Source organism: Perca flavescens, chromosome 1, assembly GCF_004354835.1.
Source record: "Perca flavescens isolate YP-PL-M2 chromosome 1, PFLA_1.0, whole genome shotgun sequence".
In the NCBI taxonomy this organism is placed as follows: Eukaryota; Metazoa; Chordata; class Actinopteri; order Perciformes; family Percidae; genus Perca; species Perca flavescens.
The window spans coordinates 30,335,115-30,348,421 of NC_041331.1; the positions used below are offsets into that span (position 1 = coordinate 30,335,115).

Genomic DNA, 13,307 nt, shown 5'->3' on the forward strand with positions numbered 1-13,307 from the left:
AAAGAAGGAAATGGTTCTAACACTGCATTTTAGATGTGTGTGAATTTTCCTCTTCAGGAGTAATTTATATAGTTCTATTTTATAGCAATCCATTATCTGTTCAAAAAATTTTCTAAGTTCTGTGCAAAATGTTCTATTAAAGAAAAGATAGAAAATAAATATTAGTGTGTGCTGTAAAGTGGTTAGAAAAAATAAAATCTGAATCGGCTAAAATCGGTATCAGCTGGCCTATTATACAGGACGGGTGGGAACTTTACCTGCATCATATTTGGGTCACAAAATCTTTTACTTTGTCTTTACTGGATCTATTTTTACTTTGATGTTGCAGCAGTGCCTTTACCCAGTACCCCCATTTCAGTTACTGCATATTGTATCTCAATTTCAAGTGAAACTAACATCCATGCAAAGGTTGTCCAAACGGACACACTCCCTAAACTGCCATCTATCCCGACTTTTACTAGTTCTAGCAAATCTGCAGCATGGTATATCAGTGTGATACCCAAAACACTTTCTATGTTATCCAGAAACATAACCCAGGAGTAGACAAAAGTAATTGTGTATGATTGACAATCAATCACGATGTATAGCTTTAATTTAATCAAGTTTATTATGTAAAAGAATGACATTAAAGATAAGACATTATACGATTATGACACATTAATTAAAAAAACTTGAATAGAACATTCCATTGATATATTGTCAATAGTAACCTTTATACTTTGTTAATAAAGCGGAAGGACTTTTGTTCTTGAGGAAACATTCTCCCAGAGAGAGTATTAAACAAAATCTTTCATAACTGTTAATGGCAATGCTAATGGTAATTCTGAGATCAAACATCCATCCTGTTAAGAATCATTACGAAACATCACAAAATGGTTAACATTTTCTTGCGCAAATCCCCTTTAACTGCAAACTAGTGTGGGAAAAACAATTGACAGAATATGGTTGTATTGGTTAACACAATTTTGCATAAACAATTCTCTCCCCATGTTGACTGTGTGCTAATAATATTAACATACAGTCAACATGGGAACTTAAGTCATACAGCAGGAGGTGGAACAAAATACTAAACTGGTATAACGCTTTAAAATCTTAATTCATTGATTTTGTTGGTGAGTATGAATGTAAAACTACATACCCTGTAACAGAATCTCAATTTAAGACATTCTGATTCCAGCATTCGAGTTTGGCCATTAAACAGGACCATCCTAGTGTGAAACACTTATACATCAACCAAGCTTACCCAAATTATACCAGTCAACATCAAATATACATATTCAACACAAAAAGATTTGTCAATCCATAATTAGCTCTGATGTCCTGTTACTTCCTACAAATACCACAACAAGTTTAACAGTGTATTAGTCCTGCCACTGTTACTTCAAGTTCTGCTAGTCTAATGACATTTTTTGTTTATTAGACTATTCCGCCTATTGGCTCTCAATGTAATTTTGCCACCAATACCTGGCAATATTGGCATAACTATTTTTACTAACAGCTGTTGCTTTATGAGCAACATATTTGTGCATCTGCCACACTAAACAGCATGACATTTCCTGTTGTTTTCTTCGTCTATACAATCCATATTCCGTTTATGTGCATAGGATTTTTATAGATATGCTGTGTGTGTTCATTTTGCACATCATAAATAAAGAAAAGGAACATTGAGCATGTTAGGACACAGGACTTGCTGAATGAACCACGCTGAATATTGAGAAAGCATGACATGAATAAGAAAGTTATATTGTCCCAACATTTAATCTTAAAAGTGTTGCTGAGATTAGCTGAGTCCAGCAGAATAAAATGAGAGGCCAACGTTAATAAAAATCCCCTGATGTGAGTTAGGTTTCAGTGCTGTGTCCCTTAGTCCCAACATAGATACGTTTTACATTGTAATGACAGCATGTTTCTGAAAAACATTAAAGCCATAGAGCATCTGATATCATTTAGTGTAAACAGTGGAGTTCCTTCGGACAACCACAGATGATCGCAAACAGCAGTGTATTGTCCAACACACCATAAAACTGAGACTTTGAGAATCTAGAGTTTACATTATTTTTTGACAATGCCAGCAAATGAACTGAACCTCTAGATTCAAAAAGCCACATTCATCCAGTGCAAACAGGCTCATTAATAATGCAGAGTAAAAATGAAAAACGCTTTCTTAAATATGGCAATAATGACAATTTTTCAAGCTGATAAATTCACTTAACTGAATGATAAAAAAAAAGAAGAAAGCATGGATATGTGTTCTCATAACACTAGAAAAAGTAGCTGCTACTGTCCTGCCACTAGAAGTTACAGGCCTGACATTTCTGGAGTAAAGTAGGAAAGGTCTCGCAAGCATCGGCTGAGCTCCCAGAGACTTTGTTCAGTATTAAAGCTTGTATAATGAGCCTGGTACCTCAGCAAAGCAGCTCCTTTTTAATTCTACAGGCTGGCTGCACAATAGAGCTTGGCTCTGTAGATCAGAGTGAGCTCACAATGAGCCAAAAGGAGGTTGTGCTAGTGTTTATGTTCTCCTTTTCAAATTGTCTCATCTTGTCTGAAACTGGGCTCTGTCTCAAGGGTTTGTAGCGTTGTTTTCAGAGTTTAAATGCTATGAAGTCTTACCCAAGTGTTCTTGCATATGGATTCCTACTATACACAGAAGTAGCCTTCAGTTTACCAAAATAGAGGAAATGAGTAAAACACTTAATTACTTTCTGTCTTTTCAGTAGTCAAAGTTGTTCAACCTGAATCTCTTCTTTATGAAAACATAACAGTGGTCTGGGGGTCACGGATCGTTTAGCGATAATGAAACATGGAGCAGCACGTAGGAGTGGTGGAATGGCAGATTTATGGACACGTACGAAAAAAGCAGATTTTTTTTATTTATCTAAATGAAGTAGTCTCCAGTAAGTCATTATGTTCAGATGTTGAAGAGTTTTCACTGATGAAAAGGTAAAGAAGCTTCAGCAGTAATTTAAAAAACAAAAATAATTTCCACTGGCCCGAGTAACCTAAAGGATCAACAACTCCAGCCCAATGAAGGAAACAAGACCACTCAGTCCTCTTGAATAAGAATGAGGCTCGTGTTCACAGCAGCCTGTTCACTGATTTGAAGATAGTGAAAGCCTCATTTCCTGGCTGAGACGCTGACTGATTGAGCTGCTATACATGCAAATCAAGGCAGCACAGTTCCACTTCTGATGTCCACTGTGCTCCATATCCAGACTCTCTCTCGAGTGCCATGTAAGTAGTGCATGTCCTTGACTGTGATTCCCTTCCCGTCTGGGTCCAACAGAACAGTTTCAAGCATTCCCCCATTTAGATCCACTTGTCTGTCTCCAGTGATGATGAGAGATATATTGCAGATTCAAACGCTATTCTTCAATCTTGTGTGCAGCAAAATAAACTAAATGCTGTAGTTGTGTACTGAGGGTGCATGATTTGAGTTCAAACAGCACCTACGAGGAATAAAAGACCCACTTGAGTTTACATACTGCATGCTTTACCTAAAAACACACAAACAAACCAAAACGTCTGCTCATGTTCGAAACAATATTCCAGTTGTTCAGCACACTCGTGCAGACCAAAGAGCTGGGTCTACATCAGCATGTGAGAGTGAGAATACAAACTTTCAGTGGTGATTGTGATTGACTGGGGTCCCACTGGAGCAGCCTGTCTCCCTGTCACCCACACATGAAGGACAGCCTCAGGGAGCAGAGGTCCATCCGAGCCGCCGCCGAGGAGGCCATACAAGAAATCTTGCTTCAGAGACGGTCAAGTGTTGGCGAGCTGCATCCGTCTGCCCTGCTCTCAGACAGAAAACTCAGACCCGCCGCGGCGAGCATGGCTCAACAGCAACAGGCGCCGCAGACGCAGGCCTGTGAATGGATTGCACCACTGCAGGGAGGGCGGACCCCCAAACACAGCTCTCATTCCGTCCCATCTCATGCGACGCTCCCACATGGGCTTCTCATTTTTGAGACGTTCAATCTCCTGCAAGACATACATAAAAAGAGCCCTCATTAAGTTATCGGTTTGTTTTGGCTCATTAGCCTGTTAAGACACACAATTACATTACATCTTTCTTCAGTGTTTTTCCATTTGTGTACTGTCGGCTGTGACATGCGAATTTCCCTCCGGGGATAAAAAAAAGAAAAAGTATCCATCTATCTATATTAGCATTGGGACAAACCTGAGAGAAAACCGTAGGGTATAATATTGATACTTTAAAAACAAAAAACAAGGTATTAAATGTAACTAATATCATATTAAGAGCCAAAAGGTATTTATCAAGACTAAGGTTCCCTTGTCATCTTACAGGGACCATCGCTGCCACACACACACACACACACAACTTGTTGAGAGGAACCAAGCTTGTGGGGTGCAGTGGATACTGACCGTCTCGTCATTGCAGATGGAGTGGAGCTGCGTACCAAACATTACAGCTGTAAAGGTGAGGAAGAGGACGGCTTCGAGACAGAGGAAGATCAGCAGCAGTACAGACACCCCTGGAGAGAAGTCACTGCACTCTGGTCACAGGAGAACAGGACGACAGGTGGAGTTTTTATTTTGCACTGAACAACTGAGATGTCAAATGAAACACAGACTGAATTAACAATGCATATATTAATATGGGACTGGATGTCCTAAAACACCGGTTAGCATTGAAAACATAAGGGTTGGAAATATTTCCTTGCTAAGTCAGAGTATCATTTTGTAGAGGGCAGAAGAGGCTCGAAGAATGAAATACCATCTTTATTTACTGGTTCATTTTCAGCTGTTCTTACAGGATAACAATCCCTTTACCACTCTGCTCCGTCTGTCGCTCTTCATCTCGATAAGCAGTCTCAATTTCTTGTATAAATAGCTGTATTTCTGACTCATCTCTCTGACATTCTGTTTTTGTATTTTTGACACAAACACGTCATAGTCGATGCTGCAACACAGAGAGGCCTTACCGTTCCACTGGACTTTAATACAGGTGAAGAAGTGCATACCACTGAGGCCCAGGGCATGGGCAGAAATCAAAGCTATGTACATCTGCAGAAAGAAGAAGAGAGAATGTAATGTGAAAAAAATTATCAAGAGAAGGCAAAAAAGATTCCACTCTTAGGTTGGTATGCAGATACTGTGGTAATGTAGGCTAGCTCATTTCACAGTTGTAATAACACTTTAAAATATTTGGACCTGCAGGTAAAAAAGAAAAAACAGTGTGGTGCTGTGTTGCTTTAGTTTTTTTTACTATAAACCTCTCTGTGAGGAGCGCAGACTAAACATTTCATCTCACAGGTGACCTTGTACTGCTCAGCCATAAATGACAGCTTTATGTTTCTGTCATCAAAAAGTTCCAGTCAGCATATAAAGCCATAAAAAAGCGCTGATGTTGTTGAGACTAAACAAGTGTCTGTTGTGCACTACATCACTGTAGACCTCAGCTGATTCCAGACAAATCTGAACTTGTTTTTTAAATGTATTTATTATAATGAACATTAAGTGATTCAGAGGAATTATCGTGACCATTAACTATGTATTTCCTATCCTTACCGCACCCCTTGTGAAAATAATGCGTACTACTCCATACTTACAGTGAAAAGTACAAAGAATCTCTGATTCTTTTCTCCCACACAGTTATTGACCCAGGGACAGTGGTGATCCATCTTCCGGATACATCTTTTACAAATACTGCAGGCAGGAGAGAGAAGATGTTAAGGATGACACACTGCTAAACTAACGCAAAATGTGCAAATACAGACCGTAGTAGTACAATTTGGATGCTACACAGTGTGGTAAATAAGCATGTCACAATTTAATTCTGTGTAAAATTGGCCACAACAATTAGACTGACCTGCAGTGGTGTGCCCTCTCAGGCTTGATGCTGCAGCACTTCGGACACTTGTAGATGACCTCGCCAGGCTTCAGCTGTAAGCTCTCCATGTACTCCTTGGTTGCGTTGCCCTTAGGAACTGCACCCTAAGGAGTTACAAATGTCCAAATAAAAGCATTATAGCTCAGAGAAGTCAAGCTGTGTAACTCTGTGTATGCAGCAATTCTAACTATTGTTGTTACGGTTTTAGGCCTGTGAAAACACCCACTACTTGTACACACAATAACTACCCGTCTCATCTTTGGGAGTTAAGTAAGATTGGATGTTTAACTCAATTTCTTCAGCACGACATAATGAAGGGTTTGGTACATTCAACAAAAGTAATCTCTTTGGTCTGGGAGCTTCCGATATAGCCATTACCTGATTGAATCACAATCGGGTGTAACTACCATTTAAAGTCAAATGCACAATTACATTTTAAACCTTTTGGCACACTGCTGCACAAACTTCGGTGTACTACGTTGGGCATTTAAAGCAGCAATTGTTAAGGTTGTACTGCTGTGAAGCGGTCATCAGGCATCTCTGTTTCTCTGAGTCAACATGCAGCAGCAGCACAAACAGTATTTTACCTACAACCCCCTGAAGTAGGGCTGGGCAATATGGAATGGAGAAAATCTGATATAAATAATTATATTTTAGATAAATAATCATCAGTAATGGGGATATAATGTTAAATCATTAATAATATAGGCCTAATAATTGATGCAGCTTTTAAAACCAGGAAAAGACTAAGCCATTCAATATCCCAAATCTAAGTCAATATCTAGTCTCATATTTCGATATCGATATAATATCGATATATTGCCAATTAAAAAGCAGCTGTCAATAGAACTAACTACATCAAGTCAATTGAACTTTGAGGAGATAAAGTATTTTTTAGTTCCGATGGGATGGAAATGCAAACATTCAATTCCTGACTTTGTTCCTTGGACTTTTATTGTCTGGGAACATTTGGTCAAAAACAAAAAAATAAAAAACACTACGATACTCATATTAGCAAATTAAATTTACTAGGATGTGCTACGGAGTTTTCCCCCATCCAGCATCCCTCACGCACTGTCCCTCAGCTCAGTGTCCCAGATTACATCAGTGATGGCACTGGCGATGCTTCCTAATTAAGCTCCAAATTGAGGGTATCTTTTTTTATTATAGTATTATAACCTTTGTCTTACTCATCGACTGCGTTTTCTCTTCCTTTCAAACCCTCCCACCCTCTCTACATCTTCAACCTCAACTTTACCCACTCTTACTTCCCTTAACATCCTTACCGGGTCCGTCAACATGGTGCGCAGATGTGATGCCAATGCAAGCACGGCCAGGGAGTTGAAGGTGGCCCCGTTCAGCAGAGAGTACCAGAAGTTCTTGCCGGGCAGCAGCATGACAAAGTTCACTACGAACTCAGCATACAGCACCAGGAACCAGGTCATGCCTGCACACACCATCCCACAGCTGTCCTGAATGAACCACATTGTGCGGTTCCCTGCGGTGTGGCCAGCGTGGGGACCACCAACCATCACCCCTGCTGCCAAGCTCCCCGTCTCCACATCTGCACCTGCCGACAGCAGCGGGTGATGCTGCTCCATATCTCGCAGTCGGTGGTTTGAAGACTGCATCCTGTCCTAGGGGAAGAGGAAATATTTCAAGCAAGATTCAATTTAGGGCTACTGTCTATTTTTTAACCAATGATTGACCTAAATATTTCAAATATCATATCCGTTTCCAGAGGTGGAAAGTAACTAAATACATTTACTCACTTTACTGTATTGAGTTGTTTTGTTGTTTATTTTGTTTAAAAAACACTAAGAACCACTACAGCTGGGGTGTCAAACTCAGTTTCCCTAAGGGCCATAATGGAAAATGAGAATCCCATCACGGGCCAGGCATGTAGATTTTATTGATATGCTTTTATTTAAGAGAAAAAGTCAAATATTTGACTGTATTCTTGTATGTCTCATATACTGTAGTCTTCTCACATTTTGGGCCTCATAAAGCCCCAAAAAAGTTCAGCAAAAAAGTTCCTCAGCTAGCGAAATAAGTTGAAAAAAGCGCCAAAACAGTTGAAAAAAGGCCAAAAGACAGCATCAATATTGTCTGAAAAAGTGCCAAGAAAAACTAAATTGGAATGCAGTATTCTATAGGCTACAGTACGAAGAGCAGGCTAAATCATGACACAGTGACATTTCCTTCATGAAATAAACAGCCTTGAGCTTTTCCTTTCAGAAAAGCCCAGTTAAACTATGGGAATATTTTTTTCTGTGGTTAGCTGTAGTAAAAAGGTCACAGTCACCAAAATAATCAGGAAACTTCACATAAGAGCCTTGAATATTATTTTTTCTTTTTTCATATTTATGGAAATTTTGCCAGGAGCTGTACATACATTGCTCAAACCAAAGTGTTGGACAGAAAACCAACTAACATTACCATCCTTAAACCACGCCACTAGCAGGGGCAAAGAAAATGTATGAACAAGGGTGAGTCAACTTTGGACCCAACTGTTCAGGGCCCTTTGAGCCATGCAGATTTTATTACAAAAAGACATGAGTCATTGGAGTTTCTTCCTCTGTATTTATGTCAAGAGCATAAGAGAACGTTCATGACCTTCCCGAGGGACTCTGTCCGCAGCTTTAAGATAAATCAATGGTTGACCTGATCCCTTTAGGAAACTGATCCTGCAACTGAGGAATACAGGCTAATAATAATAATAATAATAATAATAATAATAATCTGTACACCCGGTTAAGCCTACCTCCTGCTAGCAAGCTTCAGTGAGACAAAGTACACCAATTAAACCTGGCAGTACAAAAAAATATATATACTTAATAATCCGTGATTTTAGTTTATTTGGTGTAAAAAGAAAATTCATATTGCAATTTGCTGTTAGATTTGCCAGAGGTCAGATCCAAAACACGCATCTGTCTCTGCCCAGATAATCACTTTGGTTCCATTTTGAAGACGCAATCACTTGAATACAATGAACGCAAAAGATTTATACTGTTACTCTATTGCAGCAGATTTAATGTGACAATGCATATTTGCTCATAAGCACTAACACAGGATGAAAGCCAGTGACACAACTGAAAGACAATAGCCATCCACTGAAGAATCCTGTTTAACATGCTTTTACACCTTACCAGTCACTCATCATTTAGTCAGTGTTTAGCCACAGGCTTGACTTAAGTTGTTAGGTAGAGGTGTTTATTGCATTTGTTGAAGCTGTGTTCTGGTAGACTCTGATTTAATGCTCTGAAGCAAAGGACTGTTTCCTTTTGCTAAGCATTTTAATCAAATGAGACATTTCCAGTGAGATGGGTGGTGCAGCGCTAAGCTTTCAGTCTTTAGCTTACTAGCCAACCAGGCGGCCTTCCAAGCCCCACACTGCTGTTTGTTTCTGCTTGCATCCAAAGACTTTCCATGTCAGTGGGTGTCGTCGAAATTGCTTGCAAAATGGAAATGCCAACTGGGATAAAAGGTTTTTGGCCTGCAGAGCTGAAACCCCACACCAGCAAAGACGTTTTCCTGACAGCCAGAAAAACAGAGATCCAGCTACAGTAGGAGTCTAGCTCAGGCCACACAGTGATTCAATGGGAATCACTATGTGATTGGACCCAACTGTGGGTTGGTGTCAAGTGATTCGGAGTCCGTATATTTGATGGGTCTCCTGCTCCTGGCTATTAAAATCTTTGTATGCACTAGACAGGCAAGTTATTAAGTTATAGTAATCTTAGAGCAGCACTTAAATTGGTTTGGTTATAGGCTTGTTGTTGTTGGTGACACACCAAAATATCATTGATAGTGACTTTAAATCATGGGCTACTGACTTCTAAATGGCTTACTGGAGGCTACACTGTACAAACGCTATGTGGCTTTTAATTCAAATTTCAATATTTGTGATAATGGCTCAATGACATCAGACTATATTTCAGCCCCATCATAATAATGCAAAAACATGCTAACAGTGGTTTTCTGCATATATATATATATATATATATATATATATATATATATATATATATATATATATATATATATATATGAGATTGGGATCAGGGCCGATCCACGCATGTTTAATACGTTGTAGTCTCACTTTGCCAGTTAAAGTTTTGAAGTTAAAGCTGCAGTGGGTAAAATGCAAAAAAAAGTAGAGTGCAGCTCTCCTTCTCCCATCTCTGTCGCACGGGCAATGCAAGTGCAGAACAGCCAATAGGAAGGCGCGCTCTCGCTCTCTCTCTGGAATGAACTGTGATTGACCAAATTCTCCTGTGATGGCTAGATTATCTAAAACCTGGAAACAAAGCCAAGAGGAGGTGCAGAGTCTAGTTTTACAGAACACTTGAATTACAGTTTGCTAAAGGATTATGGAATTTTTGCCCAACGATGCCAAAAAGTGCCTACCACAGCTTTGAGTGGAAGTTTGTAACCATAGATACTGAGAGAAAATGCTAGCAATGCCAGCAGACATTTTTGGACAACTTAAGTTCTACAACGAAACCCTTTCCCGTCATGCCCGGTCTGTGAAAACTTGACAAAAAAAAAAAAAAAAATGCTAAAGAAATGTCAAGAAATATTACTATTTGTGGAAGCATGATGAGTGCCTGCCAAAATGTGCCTCTGTCTATTAACAGAGTGTAAATTGTAATTTCCCCACTGGGGATCAATAAACAGTATAAATTAAAAATTAAATTAACAAGTGAATTCAAATACAAACAATGTTGTTTACCGTGCATTACCAGCAGCATACTGTTTTTCTGTTGTCCTTAATAGGGCAAAAACCGCTCTTGCCCAGTTCAAGGTGTATTGATTTTTCTGTGGTCAATGAAAGGGAGGTCCATTAAAGCCACACCAGCTGGTTGTCCAGCTGTCTGCCCTTCCTAGTCAGAGGGCACAGCACAAGAGCCACTAGTCCCCCATCTCTCCCCTCTCCTTATCACTCTTCTTCTCTTCTCTCTGACCTACACAACCAGCAGTAACCTCTGTGTCATCCTGCTCAGATCACTTTGCAGGGTCACTCTGTTGCAGAGTCATCACACACAAAGTCAGAGCAAGGGCTGGCGTCTACGGTCAAAGAAAATTAGATGAAACAATAACCAAAATTATTCTTGACAGACATGGGTTTCAATTTGATGTTTCACTGTCACATTTCCAAATTGCTAAACAGCTTAATGGCCAACCTAATGTCAATCCTACTGAAAACAGTGAGAACCAAAAATAAAACCACCCCATGGTGAGAATGTTGACACTACTAAAAAAAAAAAAATGAGAACATAAGGGCCAATAACATTACAGGCTGCAAATGACTTTTCAGGCCAATGTTCTCCGGTACAGACAGTTTAGTAATAGTCTACTGCTTAGAAATGCCACTCTTTCGGCTTTTGTATAAGAGATAAACAAATGACATGAGGTTAGCTGCTTTGCTCCGTTTGCCCTTGTTACTCATTCGGCTCTGTGAAACAAAAGACATGTAAATTGAGAAAAATGTGGGGCAACCTACCTAATATGTTCTCTCCTCACAATAACATGCTGTGGTGTGTACGTCCTGGACCAGCATTCAGGATGAAGTACGTATGTAGGCTGGCATGTAGGCTGAGACCTGAAAAAGACACACAAACACACACAAAATGTGTTTAATATTCGAATCAAAATGAATAATATAAAAACACTCAGCTGCCAGTTTACTTGTTTATTATATATGCAAAGCTAAACTCAATGTAGCCTACTAACTTAGGTTATGGTATTATGTTTTGTTTTAACTATATATATATATATATATATATATATATATATATATATATATATATATATATAGATAGATAGATAGATAGATAGATAGATAGATAGTGTAGACCAAATGTTAGAAAGACCTCTCAATAAAATGCCATACAGTTCAACAGCACCGCAAAGTACAGCCTCCATAATGACCATACCTCTTTCAAACAGTTTTAACAAAAACTTAACATTATAACCTCCATGAAGGAAGGATGTATTACAGGGATGTTGTATTAGACTGTATTAGGCATACCTAATAAACTGGCAACTGAATTTAGAAACATTTACAGCCACACATTGTCACACGTTTGTACAATGATTTCTTCCTCCCCAACTGAATGGGTCTGTGTGGTGTCCAGGATTTTGCAAGTGTTCCTTTTTTACTCCCAGGAAACACACCCATCACGATAGCTATTCATTGCAGTGTGGTGACACTGCAAGTACTTTCTGCTAATAGTCTGTGAACTAACCGCAGATTTCTTTCTACTGACGTGACTCTAGTGTGAAAAAAAATATCCTGTCTATGGTGTTTTGACCATCTCAATAGCTTAGGTCTCTGTCCAAACCACACTGGTAATACTGACATGCAGCGGTTATTGATATGCAAGTTACCGACAATCACTATCGACCACATCCAGGCGTTCAGACCACAGACTGAAGCACCTCAACACATTAGTCACAAGTGAGGTGTGACTGAACTTAGAGCCCTTCATCACATCTCTGCTGCAATAATAAATGCAAAGGTCGTGACTGACTGACTGACTGACTGACCGACACTCACTCACTCACACACACACACACACACACACACACACACACACACACACACACACACACACACACACACACACACACACACACACACACACACACACACACACACACACACACACACACACACACACACACACACACACACACACACACACACACACACACACACACACACACTTGCTAGCTAGCTAGACACATTCATCCGGACTGCATGGTAAATCTCACTTGCTAACTAGCCACCAACACAAGCTAACACAGCTAACGTTAGCATGCTAACACTGTATGCGAGCAACGGGTGCAAAAGCAGAGCCTCCCGAGTGACAGCTAAATGGCATACCTTAATATTCCTAATTTATTTCGTTGGCAATGCCGTCTTAATACATCTTGAAGTCCCGTTTGAGCTAAACTTCAGTTCCAACGAAGCCGTACCTACAGCAGCAGCAACACATTGCTCTAACGGACTGACTGACAGTGACCACCAGCAAGGTAACGACCGAGCTTCCGGGGTTCGCCTCGGGTTTCTCCGTAACTGTTCGCATATGTCCGGCGAAATAATATTTTCTTAAATAGCCTCACCTCGTGGATTGTGACAGAATTGCAACTACAAAACTGCGATAATCTCAGTTTTCCACTACCGGGTGCTATTAGCTAAATACAGTGACAGTACAGTACTGTCAACTGTCAAGTAGGTACAGTTTAGCCTACTTGACACTCTCAAGTAAACTTTGAGAAACTATACTGCGTTGAAATACAGCAGTTTAAACTATCATGATTAAGATGATGATGATGATGATGATGATGATGATGATGATGATGATGATATGTTTGTAATAGTAAAAGTAAAAGTACTTTGTTATGTTCCTCAGCCTTTACCTTCCCAGTGAACATCAAGTGG

At 39.6% G+C, this 13,307-nt stretch overlaps 1 protein-coding gene across 2 annotated transcripts; it reads right to left on the reverse strand.

The window, feature by feature from the left end:
• Nucleotides 1-594: 594 nt before the first annotated feature.
• On the reverse strand, nt 595-12,932 carry zdhhc7 (zDHHC palmitoyltransferase 7). Of its 2 annotated transcripts, XM_028580774.1 has the most exons (9): nt 12,750-12,932; nt 11,364-11,462; nt 10,593-10,927; nt 7,144-7,494; nt 5,837-5,961; nt 5,577-5,673; nt 4,950-5,031; nt 4,390-4,520; nt 595-3,984 (listed from the first exon to the last, which is right to left on the reverse strand). In XM_028580774.1, exons 4-9 carry the CDS (start codon nt 7,486-7,488, stop codon nt 3,802-3,804), a joined length of 963 nt encoding a protein of 320 aa, XP_028436575.1. In that variant the 5' UTR covers nt 7,489-7,494; nt 10,593-10,927; nt 11,364-11,462; nt 12,750-12,932; the 3' UTR covers nt 595-3,801. The 2 variants fall into 2 exon arrangements, with proteins under 2 accessions (XP_028436575.1, XP_028436569.1); XM_028580768.1 differs by lacking the exon at nt 10,593-10,927.
• Nucleotides 12,933-13,307: the final 375 nt, after the last annotated feature.

What these genes read in the sequence shown, in the direction of transcription:
- zdhhc7 (XM_028580768.1), bottom strand. Translation starts at nt 7,488, where the DNA reads ATGCAGTCTTCAAACCACCGACTGCGAGATATGGAGCAGCATCACCCG. An exon ending in GCACCATGTTGACGGACCCG is followed by an intron (nt 5,962 to 7,143) that starts GTAAGGATGTTA and finishes GTAACTCCTTAG; the next exon opens with GGTGCAGTTCCTAAGGGCAA. An exon ending in GATTCTTTGTACTTTTCACT is followed by an intron (nt 5,032 to 5,576) that starts GTAAGTATGGAG and finishes TTCTTTCTGCAG; the next exon opens with ATGTACATAGCTTTGATTTC.